Here is a 17,412-nt window from a genome sequence, read left to right as displayed (position 1 = left end):
TTTGACTTTATGAATTTGACTATTTTAGGTATCTCATATAAGTGGAATCGTGCAATACTTGTCTTTCTGTGTGTGGCTTATTTCACATACTGTATTTCTATTTTAAGGTGAGCTTTCTGGTCTCCTTCCCTCACTCCTAGGTCCTTTTCTCTGGGATAGGACGGGAGGCATGCTTTCATTTGTGTAGTGAACCTGCTCATGTTTTTTGAGATCTGTACAGTATTATTACTGGACTTTCTGGTGGATCAGATGCAATCTGCCAGAAAATAGCCAGTTTACCCACAACCAAAGCAAAAATGTAAACAACTTCATTTTCATTTACTCTTAAAGGATAATTTGGAAATAATTTACTTCCGAGGCAGGGGGTGTGCTCCAAGCTTATGAGGCTTTAGAGATGCTCAGGACAACGCTTTGCATTGTAGAGTCAATATATATAAGAGTTATTAAGGTTCAGACCTTGCTCAGATGATCAGGATCCTCTTTCCTTCTGTCCATGGGGGTCAGGCCTCATCCTCTACTTCCTGTCCACATCTTTCTGCATGTGACCCAGGAAGCCAGAATTATGGCTGTTTAGGGGACAGGCTTATGTTGCAGGGTCTTTCACTCCCTCACCTTGTTAATTGGTTTCCATGAACTTGATTAAAGGTAAATACTTGGTTTCTTGAAAGCTTGATGGTAAAAAATGGGAGGAAGAGGGAGTAGAGTAAGTGAGAGGATAGTAACTGAGCTAATTCCTCAGTGTTCATGGGAGGAAGTCAACGGACACTTTCTTAAGTAGAGATATTTAAGAATAAAAGTATTTTCATACTGTTTAGAGTTGTGGAAGCAACCACCAAAAAGAACCAAAACCATATATACTTTTAAGTGGTTGTTTCCAGAGAAAAGAACTGGGAATATGTTTAGGAAAGCGTGAACTAGAGCAGGAAACCCCTGTTTTTTTTTTTTTTTTTACGGTACGCGGGCCTCTCACTGTCCTGGCCTCTCCCGTTGCGGAGCACAGGCTCCGGACGTGCTGGCTCAGCGGCCATGGCTCACGGGCCCAGCCGCTCCACGGCATGTGGGATCTTCCCGGACCGGGGCACGAACCCGTGTCCCCTGCATCGGCAGGTGGACTCTCAACCACTGCGCCACCAGGGAAGCCCAACCCCTGCTTTTTGCTGTAATACCCTGTCTTATTGAAATCCTTTATTTCCATCTGAATGTATTATTTTGATAATAATTTAAAAAACAAGTCAAACTTAAACCCTTCCAAGTAATCTTACATTATTTTACTTGGATGCATCACATATATTTTGTCAATGATTGAACATAGGCTATATTTAACAACGGTGTAAAAAAAAAGGGCAGCACTCTTTTATTTCAGAGAATCCATGAACATCCTTTCCAGCAACATAGGCAAGAAAATTCAGAAATTATAATTTATATAAATAAAAATTTAAAATTCTTCAATTACAATGGATGCAGAGAGGAAGATACATCTCAAGAGCGTGTTTAGATATTCCTGGGGCACAAGTTTTTTAATTAATATAATCATGTTAATTTAATTGGAGCAGGCATTTTTGTGGCCTCCAAAGGGGTATTGAAGTACTCGTGCATGAACGTGGGGCTCTCCCTGTGCATCTGGGCTGGTTGTGCCTTATTGCCCATTATGACCTCTCTCTGCTCCGCAGAGAGGTATAACCTTCCCATGCTGTGGAGTTCACTACTATTGTCTGAAGAAATGTTTTGGCAACTTGGTCTCTTTCCTGAACCTCTGGATAACCTTGTTTCTGGGGCCAAGGCTAGCTGCCAGTCAGTCTCCGCTCCTCACTGGGTACAGCATCCAGCCTTTTTCTCCCAGCTGCTGTGCTCCAAAGCTGCCAAAGAAATGTCTGGCCCTGGCCATATTGTGGATTGTGGGAATCCTGAATTTTCGTGGTGTGAAAGAGGTGACTTGGCTTCAGATATCCAGCACCGTGCTGAAAATGGCCATACTCGGCCTTATTTCCCTAAGTGGAGGAGTGTTGCTGGTAAGAGGGAGGAAGCAGAATCTAGAACTCCTTCGGTGCTGAGTTTCCAGAAGCCTCCCAGTTTACAGAAGCTGTCTTCCAAGGATATTTTTCATATTCAGGTGGAGGATACTCTATGTATATAGCAGGTAACCAACAATACCTTGAGAAAAACAATCTCAAGCCATAACTTATTGCACACCATGTGAAATGCACATCTTTTATTATATTTTCTGTTTCATTTAAAATAAATGATTCAATCTATTTTTTCTTCCTTATTATTTTCTAAATCAGATCAAGATATGCCAGCTCTGCACTTATCACCTACTCTTAATTTTTCCCACAGTTATTCCAAAGTATTTATTTTCTTGAATAACTTCTCTTTTTCAGCTTTCTATTCCGGGACCACAGATATGGGACCTCCATGTCAAACTAGTTTTCATTCTATTAATGGATGAATTCTCGGGCTGTGGAAATACTCCCCTTCCATGAAACGGTGAATCCAAGAATAATCCAATGCAGACTATGCTTGTGTTATGGGTGGGTGGGTGCGACACACTCAGGCTCTTAAGTATTTTTAAAAAGAGTATAATCATAGATATCCTTGATTGCTCTAAGGCTGGACTTAATACTCTTCCTTTCAACATCAGGACAAAAGTTTTCTCTTCATTTTCAAAGTCAGTCTCTTCCCTTGAACTCTACCTGTATCCTTTCCCTCTCACCTCCTCAGGAAACTTGCACACTTATTTCATGTTTCTCAAAGTCAACCATTTTATCAGTTTTTTTCTTTGACATTTAAACATGAAACAGATGCTCTACTACTGAACAAATTTTTCCTTTAATCTTAGTACCCCCTGTAGTGACTGATGTGTCCATCATTCATTAAATCACTCGATCAGCAGATATTTTTTTAAACACTGACTATTTTTAAAGTCCTGTATTAGGGCCTGAAGATGAGTAAGATGTATTCTTTACCCCAAAGAGGCTTATAGTCTAGTAGAACTGGCAATACCTAGATTTTGGCCTGACTTTTGTCACTTACTAGCTTGGCAAGTATCTTTAACTCTCTGGACTTATTTTTTTTTTTCTCCTTCATTTGAAAAATGGGCATTATCACTTAAAATCACTATAATTCTGTGCCTTATGAGCAAATAATGGCATGATAGTAATTAATAAGTGGCTACAAGGGAAAAATATAATTACTATGGCAATTCAGTGGAAGGTAAAATCACCTTTTGCTGTGTCATCAAGTGGAAAAGTAGCAATTTTCATTGAATCCAAAAAGTTCTAGCAGTAGAAAAATCTGAGTGAAGCTGTGGAGACTAGAAGTGTGCAGGTGTGTATAAGACATGGCACACAATCTTGGGTGACTGCAAAAATGCTTTCCACCTGATGGGCTTTATGATAGATACGATTGCTAAGCCAAGCACCTAGAGAGCGGAGAACAAGATGGCATAGGACTGGAGACAGATGACTGGAGAATGCCAACTTTTAGGCAGTATGTGGAGAAAGAGGATCTGCTGAAGAAGCCAGAGGAAGTTTAGAGAATTATGAAAGAAAATCACCATGTTTCCAAAAGGGAGTGAAATCAACATGGTGAAATGCTTCAGAAATTGAAGAGTGTGAGAACTGATCAGAAAAAATTTTAAGAGGTCATTGGTGAATTTTGAGCATGAGAGGAAATTTGGCTTTGAATTTAAAAGTGAAGTATTGAGAAAAGAAAGCTATAAGAGATGTCTTTTATGAGTAAATGGGTCACTGCAATTTGAGAGGCTAGCATAATGAGAAAAAATTTCTTTTTCTCTCTCTCTCATTTTGTCTCTCTCTCTTTTAAGGATAGAGGAGATATCTTTGGTGTCTATCTGTGCCAATTTCATTTTGTTCCATTGCCAAAGATGTTTCATTGCTAGATGACTTTGCTGAAGACAGATTAACAAAATTTGCTAACCTATCAATTATTACAGAATTCTTAAAAACCAGCTAGCAGTAAACAAAAGCTGAAGGAATTTCAGTGTATGCTGGGATTGTTAATTCACTTAATAAATTTTAAGTATAACTAACATCTAAGTAACACTTTTACCAGTAAAATAGTAATTTGTAGGCAGCTGACTTTGCCTACCATAGGAACAGCCATCTTTTAAGTTCAAAACCAAGGGTATTCACTACCTGTCTAGCTATTATATTGTATGTTATATTGTATTATATTCCTATCCTCTCTGTAACAATCTAATACATAATGAGAAAGAGCAAAAGGCCCAGAGGAAAGTACAGGTAATCCTAAAAAGTAGCCCTTCTGCTTGCCCAAAAGCTTTAACTAATAACCATAGTCATTAATAACTTATTAAGTGCTAGGCATTTGATTGGAATTTTATTGTCTCTGTATTTTCCATTTCCCCAATATATAGGTAAGGAAATTGAAACCTTGACAGTCAATAACTTGTCCAGAAGCTCATAAATAGTTAAGTGGTTCAGGCAGCATTTAAATGAGAGCTTTCTAATTCTTTACTCATCAAGTACTTAATCAGCTCATATTTGTGTATGCCATGGGCATTACATTCAACCTTTGGGCAGATGCAGATGGAAGGAATCTGACATTTGTCAAAGGACAAATATTTATTAGTCAGAGGGATTTAGCTTTAAGTAACAGAAACACATTAGCTTAAACTAGCAAAGGGGAACTTGCTGCAAGAATAATGCTGTATTTCAAGGGAGACCTGAGCAACCAGTCTTCAGGAGCAACAGGAATTAGGGAAGCTCTAGAACTTACAAACTAGAGTTATTAGCTGGATTTTTATGCTGCCATTACATGCTTTTTTCCTGATTCTCTCAGTTTTGTTGACATATGGTTCAAATTCTTGCAAGAAATCTTCTCGTGTACTGGCAATGATTGGTTTCCAGTGAGTCAGAGGTCTGTGCTTGGTCCTATTACCTATTACCAGGGCACAGAGTCACATTGTGTACACATAGCTATAACGTTCAATTCTTTTTTTTTTTTTTTTAAGTTTGTTTATTTATTTATTTATGGCTGTGTTGGGTCTTCGTTTCTGTGCATGGGCTTTCTCTAGTGTGGCAAGCAGGGGCCACTCTTCATCATGGTGCGCAGGCCTCTCACTATCGCGGCCTCTGTTGTTGCGGAGCACAGGCTCCAGATGTGCAGGCTCAGTTAATTGTGGCTCACGGGCCCAGTTGCTCCGCAGCATGTGGGATCTTCCCAGACCAGGGCTCGAACCCATGTCCCCTGCATTGGCAGGTGGACTCTGAACCACTGCGCCACCAAGGAAGCCCAACGTTCAATTCTTTATGTCAGGGATAATTCTCAGAGAACGGTGAGACTGGGGAAAATGGTGTCACAAATGGGACAATATTTGAGAATAAGACTATCCTGGAAAATCATTATATATGATGCTAAATCACGTCTTTTCTGCACTTGATATTGGCATAAAGGGAAGGTAAAGAGACTACAGGGAGAGAGTATTTATGACAGACTCTTTTACTCTTTTCACAAATGCTATGAGAATGTATAATAGGACAGTTTTGTTAGCCTAGGAGATTTTTAGCTCCTATTTTCCCAGAAGAAGTTATGATTGCTGAAGGAAGGGTAAGTGTCAACTAGGCAACTAGAAAAGGAAAGAACATTCCACGTGAGAGAATGGGCTGAGGGGCAACGAGGAGCATGACACTTTTGAGAAACTGAAAGAAGACCAGTGTGCCTGTAACACGGATCGCAAAGGGGATCATCAACTTGTCATATACTGTATTCTCACAGCCCTTTCTCCCTTTTCACATGGACGCTTACCACAGTCACTATTTTAACTTTCTTTAGGTGATTATTGAATTAATCATAGGTCCTCTTCTTAATATTGAGCTTCATGTTTGTTTTTGCTCACCACTGTATTCCCACTACTCAAACTCATTACCTAGTACCTAACAAAGGAGACTGAAGACACAGGTAGACTCCGAACCTACAGGGTCTTATGGGCTAAGCTTTCACTTTCATTCTTGTGCATTTCTTCAGAAATTTTACCATCTATGGGGGAAATGAAGACATTAACCCCCTTTTTTTTTCATTTAGCACCAAGCTGTGAAGGGAGGGGTGTGTGTAGCAGTTCCTACTGTGTGCGTGCATGTGTGTGTGGTGGTGGTGGTGGCTGGGGCGGATAGGAAGAGTCCAACCCAACACTTGATACATGGAGCAATTTTAAAAGTTAATTTAAGGCATAAATTTTACCAGTTGTGATTTTGCTCTTTTGCGTGTTATAGGGGAGCTGAAGAAACCCAGGAAGACAATTCTAAAATGCATATTTATTGCATTCCCTCTGGTGACTATTGTTTATTTACTGGTAAACATTTCCTACCTGACTGTTCTGACACCCAAGGAAATTCTCTCTTCAGGTTTGTATGTAAATAACTAAGGCAATAAACAATAATAAGGACAGTTCTGGTCCTTTTAGCATATGTAAGTATCATTTTACCAGTTGAGACTGCTGTTTGCTTTTCATTATTTTATAGAGAGTCAACTTGTAATTTTTGAAAATAACAGAGGGGCCAAAGAGCATGATTTGGCTTAGAAATGAGTTTCACATTAAAGCATGGTAATGTGTTTTCTGATAATATGGAAAAGTATATATAATGATGGCGTATGGTGCAGACTGGGTTCAAAATGTTAGTATTCCTTTCATGATCTCTTCTCACCAGAGTGACACTGTGTAATCAGTGCTTATAATATATATAATGTGTATATTATATCTACTAAAAATTTCACAACATGAATTTTCCAAATGTTCTTCTAGGTGACATAAAGAATGATAAACTTGAAATGTAGGACATTAGCAGTTAAAAGAATAGATGCTAATGGTCAACTGATATACATAGTTAATATGATTAATATGTAATATAATGTTGTTATTTACCATAAATAACTCTAAAATTTATAGTGGCAAAGGACCCTGAACATATTGGAAATTTGACAAAAAGATAACTATTTTAGGGCCCTAGTTGTAGAATAAAAAATGAAAGAATAGGAAAATCTTAAGGAAATAAACATACATTTAAAAATGGGTAACAGATTCAAGGAATAAAAGGAAATTTGGAAAGAAATGAGGAACAGGAAATATGAAAGACCAGCAATTTCCTCAAATCAGCATTAAACGTTGAGTTATCAGCCAGTACTTTTGGGACTAATGTCTTTTGAGTAGTTATTACTGTTTTGGTAAATCTTTGGGGCACTGGAAATAAATCTAAGGGAGGTTTAACATAAAAGCCCTAACACACTTTGCCTCAATTCTTGTGTTACTGCCATGTAGGAAGCTGCCATATGCATGGTATCAGTGTTGATTCATAGTGGTCTAGCTCTGTTAGGGAGCTGTACATTAGAAATAGTCAAGATTCTGAGTATTTGTGGGAATAAACCAATTGCTAAATTGGACAGAAACAAGTAATGATTTATTAACTACTTTGATTATGTAGAAAATAAATTTATGAAGCTACGTACAGGTGTGGTCAGGGCTGTTGGTCAGCTGGCTCAGCTATAATGGCTCACTGAAGCTGGCATCTGTTTTGGCCAGTGCTCTGGCCATACTCGTTGTTAAAAATGATGAATATCTCTTCTGGTGTGTCATAACAGTTGCAGCATTTTTGTGGGCGGTATACTAGTTTTGGCATGTATGGAAGACACATGAAGTGTTTTGACTATAATTAATACAATTCTTTTAGACATATCATCCTTAGATGTTGTTTAAATTCTGAAATAATATTTTTGATTTCAAATATCTACCTTTTATTGTATTATGAACTTACATTAAGGAAATAATCAGAGCTATACATGAAAAATGTATGTACAGGGACAATCATCATAGCATTACCTATGAAAGCAAAAAATTAAGGACCACCAAAATATCCAATAAATTTGAAATAAATAAATAATTTATAGAAATGTATATAATAGACCATCCTGAGATTTTTCAAAGATCATATTTTTGAAGAATACTTAAAGTAAAAAGACTGTTTATAATGTAATAATGAGAGCAAAGGCAGGATCTATATTACAATATAAAACAGAAAATATCAATAACTAATTAATAGTGACCTGTTGGAATGATATTGAGGGTGATTTTTGTTTATTCTTTACTAAATTTTCCAAATTTTCTTTAATGAATGGCAAAATTTATATAATAGGAGAAAAAATTATAAGCAAAAGAAATGGATTCCTAAATTAAGGAATTTTAAGGATTAAGGAGTGAATGTTTTCAAACAAATGGGTATATTTAATAAACATAAAAAGCTACAAAAGGATATAGACCATCTAGGATGTGTGTGTTTTTCTTAGAAGAAAAAATAGAGTAAGTTCTACAGCACAGTAGGGGAAGCCTGTCCCTCTACAATGAGGTTTGTGGAAATGTCATAGTGAGGAGTACAGGTTCCTGGCTTTTTCAGTCTGAGGATTTCAAAGTTCCTGAAAGCCCTGCTAACACACCGTTGACAAGGTTGCTCCCACTTGGTGTTCTTGAGGGTTCCGTGTCATACTTGAAACTAGAGACTATTGGCATAGGAAAAGATAATCCAAAAGAGTAAGTACATTGTCTGGGAGCAGAGGCTAAGAAAGTTTCTTTGACCAGAAGCAGCCTGCAGATAACTGGTCAACCAGGCATGATTAAGTACTTTGAGAGGAAACTGAAAATGTTAAAATCACTTACTAGTAAATTGGTACAATCATTTTTGGAGGGTAATTTTGTAATACCTAGCTTATTTTAAAAAGTATATACCTTTTGACTCACAAATCCCACTTCTAAGAATTTACTCTCAGAGGAGAAGTGCACCAACACCTGAGGGCACAAGTGTGTTCATTAAAGAACATTTTTAATTAGTAAAAAATTGAAAACAACCTAAAAATCCACCAATATGGAAATAGTAAATAATTTAAGTTGCAGTTATATAATGGAATACTGAAAAATTTTAAAGATAATTAGATAGATGTATATGTATTAATATGATCAAGATATATTGGAAGGTGAAAAAAGCAAGATTAACCATGCAGGAGCACACACATACACACACACACACAAATACATATATGTACACATATACATACCTCTCACAGATGCTTATATATGCATAGAAAAGTTATGAAAGTATATCAAAAAAGATGTTAACGGTAGTTACTTCTGGGGTGTATGAATGAAGGATTGGCAAAGAAAGGGACACATTTTTACTTTATGTGTTTTGGAGCTATTTATTTTACTTTTTATCAAAAGCATTTATAATATAATTTTTTAAAGAAAATAAATAACATAAGGGAAGGAATGAAAAAGAAAAAAATATCAATTGTAAGATAGAGATAAAGATTATGCAGCAGAGCTGAACTAGAACTTCCTCTAATTATAACCAACCAGGTTTGAAAAGGATGGGAAATCAAAGAAGAACAATTGCTTCACTACTGAAAAGAAGTATTTCTGAAATGTGTCTGAAAATGGAAAATGTGCAGAGGTATGACTGTTCAGGAGGAATAACCAACAATACCTTCTTTAAAATGAATATTAAGTGAGGCAGGAGACATTTTAAAACAAGACCCAATATTATAGAATAGCATTAAAGAGAATAGTGAAAAGAGCACTTGAGGCTATTTGAAAGGGCTTTAAAAAATAGACTTTAAAGAACAGGAATCACTGATGAAATTTCAATTTCATCATATTGAAAAAATTTTACTGTTTGTTATAAGCCAGTATGTTGACGTGCTGGAGGCTCTCCTGGAAAACAGCTTTGCCATAACCCTGGAGGACCCCTACCCCCAGGGACACAGATCGTGTTGCACTCTTTCCACTGAAAAACTGAGAATTTTTTTTTCTGAGTCTGAATGATCTATCCTAGCTTATATATCCTACATAATATGAATTGGATTCAGATTCCTAGATAGTGGATAATTGTTTTCACTGATGCCTTTTATACCTACTGACTTATACTGAATTAGTGTTCATAAGATCTCTTCACCTTTAAGTTAAAAAATCTCAATATTCTCTAAAGATTGGTCAATACCAAGGTTTCTCAATCTTAGCACTAGACATTTTGGACCATATCATTTTTTGTTGTTTTGTCCCATGCATTGTAGGATATTTAGCAGCATCTTTGGCCTCTACCCACTAGATGACAGCAGTAACCTCCTACCTCCTCAGCTGTGGCAACCAAAAATGTCTCCAGACTTTGTCAAATGACCCCTGAGGAGCAAAACCACCTCCCCTGAGAGCCCCTGGTCTATAGTTTAGGCTAGTGCCCAGAAGTCATAAGTATTTTAATCTGTGTGTAATTTATTTTCCCTATCTATATGGTTTATTTTTATTTCTGTTAAGTATTTCAAATTGCACCATGATATGGGAACTTTGTGAGTCTCATTCCTGTGTCAGCAGCATTGCACTGTGCTTTTTTTTCACTCTGACTGTAATTATCAGTACTCTGTAAACTAGTTTTAGTTTAAGCACTCACTCAATCATCCATTCAACAAAATCAATTTATTTCTCAAGTATCATTGAAAATTTACTCTATGTCTGTCACTGAATGAAGTAGTTTTATAGAAAGTAAATGATCTTTGCCCTCAAGAAATGAAATTCCTTGTCTGTTGGGGAAGACACATAAAATAATAACTGGTTTGACAGAGCTATGGACACATGCATAAGGAATTAAAGTGTGAAATTAAATGAAATTCAAAATTTTAATGACTTTTTAAATGTCCTCCTTTTTTAAAAAAATAATTTTTTAAGTTTTATCATTATCTTTTTAAATACATTTTCTTCTGTGTGTTCTGGTTTTTCTGCAGATGCTGTGGCTCTCACATGGACTGATAGAGTTAACCCCTCATTAACATGGGTTATTCCTTTTGGTATTTCTGCCTCATTATTTAGCAACCTTCTGATTAATGTATTTGAATCATCAAGAGTAATATACATTGCAGCCCAAGAGGGCCAGCTGCCTTTGTTATTTAACATGCTTAATATTTACTCCTCTCCATTTATGTCTGTGCTACTACTTGTCATTATGGTGTCCATTGCGGTTGTCTTGACAAACCTAATTGATTTGATAAACGATCTTTATATTGTAGTTTCTATTTGGTCTGCTTTATCAATGACAGGAATACTAAAACTGAGATACCAAAAGCCCAATCTACCTCGACCTTATAAGGTAAAAGTGAGTTTTCTAATTTTTTTCTGTGTGAAATCAAAGATACTGGGTGTAAATGTATTGGAAGACTATATTCAGAATGTCTACAAGTAGAACTTTTTATTACTAACAAATTGTGAAGCATGTACAGATAATTTGGTCTTAGTTTTAATTTTTATTTTTATTGGGTAGATTTTACTCAATATAAAATCTCTCAGGTTCTGTTTGGTTTGTTAGAGAGAAGGATAGTCCTCTGGACTGTCAGACAAATCATTATGAGTCTTTTCAGCAGAGATTACTTTGTTTAGTTCTGTAGCTAGCTACCACTGCATACCAGTATCTTCCACAGTCAGGGTCAGATTTTGCAGGTGGGAAATAAGAAGAGGCAAGTGCTGCTGTGGGGTCACAAGTTATAACATCTCCTGTCCTGAAACGTCAGCTTAACTTGATCAACAACAAATTCCATCCTTTCAATTCTACTTACATTTAAACTTACTTTCAGTCTGGATGAAGAAGAGTTTCACAGGAGTGCTCTTTAATCATAGAAAAGGAAAGAAGAAAAAACTGGACAGCATAAGGAAACTATTGGAGAAAGGTGGCCTGATGCTTTGATTATCAGAATAGTAAAAACGGGCTTGGTTGGCTCAGCATCATGTTAAAAGCTTTGCTTGGATTATCAAAATTATTTCTCTCGGTAATACGAAAGATGGATACTAGTGTTATCCCCATTTTACAGATAAGGAAATAGGTCTATCAAAGTTATCACTTGCCCAAGGTCACACAGCATGGAGTGGAGCCAAGATTCAAATCTAGGCAGTCTCTTTAGGAGGTTTGTCTCTCACTAAGTACAAAATATAAGAAAGAACTCTGGGAGGAAGCAGCATTCTAATCATCAGCTTTGGTTGACTTACAACCATCTTTTCTTTTCAGTTCCTTCTACTTCCATCCAGCCATCCCCTAATTAGATCAATTATTGAGAAGCCACTATGATTTGAATACCTTGCTAGGTATTCTGGGTGCAGAAAGGAATAAGACTTGGCTTCTGCATTCAGGCAGACTATAATCTATGTAGACAGTCAGATGAACCAAAACCATAGTATGAGCATTGCTACGTGGTGGCCTCCAGAGTATGCTCAGAGAGTACATAGGGAAGGGGAATCCTCTTGTTTTTTAACCACTGATCCTCAGTGTCTTCAGACCTAAAATGGGAATAAATAATGCTTACCTCCTAAGAATGTAGGATGTATTAAATGAGCTAAGGCATGCAAACAATACAGAGCCACATTGATAGTTATTATTATTTATATTATTATTTGATATTCATTTGCATCAAAAAGGAAGGCAAGGGTAACCATAGCATAAGTGCTTGAAATTTGTCTCTAATGCCCACATGAATGCTTTTCTCTCCTCTCTCAGTTTTTGGATAACTGATGGTAAGCTCTGAGATGATAGGTTATCTTTCTCAGGGGTATTTTACTAATTAAAAGGAGTTTCTTAGCCCACAGCAAACATCATCCTCAATGGTGAAAAACAAAGCATTTCCACTAGGATCAAGAACAAGACAAGGTTGCCCACTCTCACCACTCTTATTCAACATAGTTTTGAAAGTTTTAGCCACAGCAATCAGAGAAGAAAAGGAAATAAAAGGAATCCAAATCGGAAAAGAAGAAGTAAAGCTGTCACTGTTTGCAGATGACATGATACTATACATAGAGAATCCTAAAGATGCTACCAGAAAACTACTGGAGCTAATCAATGAATTTGGTAAAGTAGCAGGATACAAAATTAATGCACAGAAATCTCTGGCATTCCTATATACTAATGATGAAAAACCTGAAAGTGAAATCAAGAAAACACTCCCATTTACCATTGCAACAAAAAGAATAAAATATCTAGGAATAAACCTACCTAAGGAGACAAAAGACCTGTATGCAGAAAATTATAAGACACTGATGAAAGAAATTAAAGATGATACAAATAGATGGAGAGATATACCATGCTCTTGGATTGGAAGAATCAACATTGTGAAAATGACTCTACTACCCAAAGCAGTCTATAGATTCAATGCAATCCCTATCAAAAGACCACTGGCATTTTTCACAGAACTAGAACAAAAAATTTTGCAATTTGTATGGAAACACAAAAGACCCCGAATAGCCAAAGCAATCTTGAGAACGAAAAAAGGAGCTGGAGGAATCAGGCTCCCTGACCTCAGACTATACTACAAAGCTACAGTAATCAAGACAGTATGGTACTGGCACAAAAACAGAAAGATAGATCAATGGAACAGGATAGAAAGCCCAGAGATAAACCCATGCACATATGGACACCTTATCTTTGATAAAGGTGGCAGGAATGTACAGTGGAGAAAGGACATCCTCTTCAATAAGTGGTGCTGGGAAAACTGGACAGGTACATGTAAAAGTATGAGATTAGATCACTCCCTAACTCCATACACAAAAATAAGCTCAAAATGGATTAAAGACCTAAATGTAAGGCCAGAAACTATCAAACTCTTAGGAGAAAACATAGGCAGAACACTCTATGACATAAATCACAGCAAGACCCTTTCTGACCCACCTCCTAGAGTAATGGAAATAAAAACAAAAATAAACAAATGGGACCTAATGAAACTTCAAAGCTTTTGCACAGCAAAGGAAACCATAAACAAGACCAAAAGACAACCCTCAGAATGGGAGAAAATATTTGCAAATGAAGCAACTGACAAAGGATTAATCTCCAAAATTTACAAGCAGCTCAATAACAAAAAAACAAACAACCCAATCCAAAAATGGGCAGATCTAAATAGACATTTCTCCAAAGAAGATATACAGATTGCCAACAAACACATGAAAGAATGCTCAACATCATTAATCATTAGAGAAATGCAAATCAAAACTACAATGAGATATCATCTCACACCAGTCAGAATGGCCAGCATCAAAAAATCTAGAAACTATAAATGCTGGAGAGGGTGTGGAGAAAAGGGAACACTCTTGCACTGCTGGTGGGAATGTGAATTGGTTCAGCCACTATGGAAAACAGTATGGAGGTTCCTTAAAATTCTACAAGTAGAACTACCATATGACCCAGCATTCCCACTCCTGGGCATATACCCTGAGAAAACCAAAATTCAAAAAGAGTCATGCACCAAAATGTTCATTGCAGCTCTATTTACAATAGCCCAGAGATGGAAACAACCTAAGAGCCCATCATCGGATGAATGGATAAAGAAGATGTGGCACATATATACAATGGAATATTACTCAGCCATAAAGAAACAAAATTGAGCTATTTGTGATGAGGTGGATAGACCTAGAGTCTGTCATACAGAGTGAAGTAAATCAGAAAGAAAAAGACAAATACCGTATGCCAACACATATATATGGAATTTAAGAAATAAAAATGTCATGAAGAACCTAGGGGGAAGACAGGAATAAAGATGCAGACCTACTGGAGAACGGACTTGAGGATATGGGGAGTGGGAAGTGTGAGCTGTGACAGGGCAAGAGAGAGTCATGGACATATACACACTAACAAACGTAAGGTAGATAGCTAGTGGGAAGCAGCCGCATGGCACAGGGATATTGGCTCGGTGCTTTGTGACAGCCTGGAGGGGTGGGATAGGGAGGGTGGGAGGGAGGGAGATGCAAGAAGGAAGACATATGGGAACATATGTATATGTCTAACTGATTCACTTTGTTATAAAGCAGAAACTGACACACCATTGTAAAGCAATTATACCCCAATAAAGATGTTAAAAAAAAAGTTTCTTAATGATTTAAACCCCAAATGAGTGACCCTCTAATTAAAGGGTTTAATAACTTGTGACTAGCTGTGTTATACTTTGGAGGTATAGATTCATATCTGTCTTTTAAATACATTGTAAAAGTGATTGCCTACTGAATTTTCTCCCTAGGTAGGGTAATGTTTGGTGCAAAACACTTGCAATACTAACACAAAGCAAGTGCCAAGGATAGGGATTCAAGGTTTTTGGCCAAAACAGAAGCCAAAAAAATCCACAAAAATAAGGAGATTTGTTTTGGCCAAAGTTTTTATTTTGATTTGTTTTGTTTTTAATATACTGAGCCTACAAAGCCATAATATTTACCTGTCAATATCTACTTGAGTAACAGAGGGTCTGAGGATACTCTGTGTTATTGAGATGAATTTCCTACTGCCTTGAGATATTTTTCTGGGAAAATTGTTTTGACTTCCTTTGGGCCTTAGGAACTCCCTCTTAAAGAACTCATGCCTTCTAGACCAGAAGATGCTTATTCTACCAGCAAATGGTCATGATTATTTTCACTCACGAACAGTCAAATGCTAGATGTTCATTCCCTACAGCCAACACCTTAACAATAAGAATTTTCAACATCTTAAATAGTAAGCCAGGTTTCTCTAAATTCATGGATAATTTAACCCATTTTCTATGAGTAGCTTATATCTTACATTTTGTTTATGTAAATATGTAAGTACCTTAAATGGGTTTTCGTATCTAATTTAAAAAAAAATTTGCTCTTTTCAGGTGTTTTTGCCATTTCTACTGGTAGCAATAGCTATCAGCCTGTGCTTGGTTTTGATACCTTTGGTGAAGTCTCCACATATGTATTATATCTATGTGTGTCTCTTTATTCTCAGTGGACTTCTGTTTTATATACCTTTAATATATCTAAATTGAGGTTGCTTTGGTTTGAGAAGATGACATATTATTTACAATTGCTGTTTAATATTTGCATCCCTGAAGTGTCTGATGAACAGATGTCAGAAGTAGAAGTAGGAACTGTGAAATAAAATAGCCTTCTAAAAACACATCAAGTTCCAAATAAAGATTAAGCACATAATGGAACATTAATGATAAAGTACCTATGGTAACTTTCTTTCTCAAATGAGATGATATATACAGAAGTACACAGGACAGTACCTATCTTTAAAAATCACACAGAAATTGTAATGTGTAATGAAAGCTCAGTTGTTTTGCAGAAAGCTTAAGTCTTGGTTTGCATTGATATATTGATGATGTCTCTCCCACTCTTCCATTTTTTCTGCACCCCATCCCTTCTTTACTGAAGTTGTGGTTGTCTTGTAATAAAAGTTAACAATTAAAAATAAAAAAGCATGGGAGTTCCCTGGTGGTCTAGTGGTTAGAATTCAGTGTTTTCACTGCTGTGGCCTGGGTTCAATCCCTGGTCAGGGAACTGAGATCCCACAAGCGGCGCTGTGTGGCCAAAAATAAAAAATTAAATAAATAAATAAATTAAATTAAATTAAAAAGCATTCTCTTCAACTTTCCTGAGTCCTTCTTTTGGTGCTGATTTGAATATAGAAAACAACCCATTTGGAGAGGGGGCAGAGTCAAGATGGCCAAGTAAGAGGATGTGGAGTTCACATCTCCTCACAAGTACACAAGAATGCATCAGAGCAATTCTTGCAGAGCACCTACTGAGCACTAGTGGGGGACCTCAGACACCCACGGGGACTGGAGGAATCTCTGTGCAACTGGGTATGACGTGGAAGGGAAGGAGGGGGGCAAGAAAAGTGGAGGTGGGACAGGACTGGTGCCCCTGAAGTGGGGCTAGGGAAGAAAAGAGATTCCCACACTCAGAGGGCCCCATTCATGGTGAGGGGATCAGTGGGGACAGAGAGGGACCTTCAGGGGATTGCGGGATCAGAAGGGAATGTGGCAGCTGGTCTGTAGAGGGTGAGACACAGTGAGACATATGTATATGGTCTGTGTCACAGCACTGTGCACCTCAGCCTGAGTTGTGTGTCTCCTGGTGGAGAGGAGGGCTGGGTACTGGAGAGTGAGGTTTGGAGGGTGGACCTGGGGAGGGGATGGCTGTTGACGGTGGGGAGGCAGCGTGGGGCAGCAAGAGGGAAGGGCTCCACAGCTGGGAAGGTTGGCAGAGGAAGACCGGGCCACCAGAGAAGTCGGGCACCATTGTTAATTGGTGAGCAAAGGGCAGGGCCGCCATTGCAGTGCCCTTCCCCACCTGCTGGCCTGGCCTCCTTGGGCAGTGGGCACACCTGAGTGGGCTTGCCCACCCCTCAAGTCAGGGTATCCTCTACCCTCTTGGGCCCCAGTGAGCCTGCTAGGGCCCGGGTCTGAGCCCTGCTCTGCCAGGGCCTCCTCTGGCTGCACGGGTCCAGTGGGCCTGAGCACTGCTCCCCCAAAGCCTCCAAGGACTAGGTGGGTCCTGGCAGCCTGCGCACCACCCCAACAAAGATTCCTCTGGCAGTGTGTGTCCTGGGCCTGAGCACCGCACCCCTCAAAGCCTCC

General features: G+C 37.9%; 1 protein-coding gene across 1 annotated transcript; it reads left to right on the top strand.

The window, feature by feature from the left end:
* Positions 1-1,454: 1,454 nt before the first annotated feature.
* On the top strand, positions 1,455-15,926 carry SLC7A13 (solute carrier family 7 member 13). Its single transcript, XM_032609563.1, is given in 8 exon segments — positions 1,455-1,532; positions 1,535-1,671; positions 1,673-2,032; positions 2,034-2,137; positions 6,249-6,380; positions 10,792-11,153; positions 15,661-15,802; positions 15,805-15,926. Coding segments are annotated over 8 exon segments (1,437 nt in total).
* The last annotated feature ends 1,486 nt before the right edge of the window (positions 15,927-17,412 follow it).

This window comes from Phocoena sinus, chromosome 17, assembly GCF_008692025.1.
Source record: "Phocoena sinus isolate mPhoSin1 chromosome 17, mPhoSin1.pri, whole genome shotgun sequence".
NCBI classification, from domain to species: domain Eukaryota; kingdom Metazoa; phylum Chordata; class Mammalia; order Artiodactyla; family Phocoenidae; genus Phocoena; species Phocoena sinus.
The sequence above is the reverse complement of the archived record's forward strand: the minus strand, read 5'-3'. Positions and strand labels throughout refer to the sequence as shown.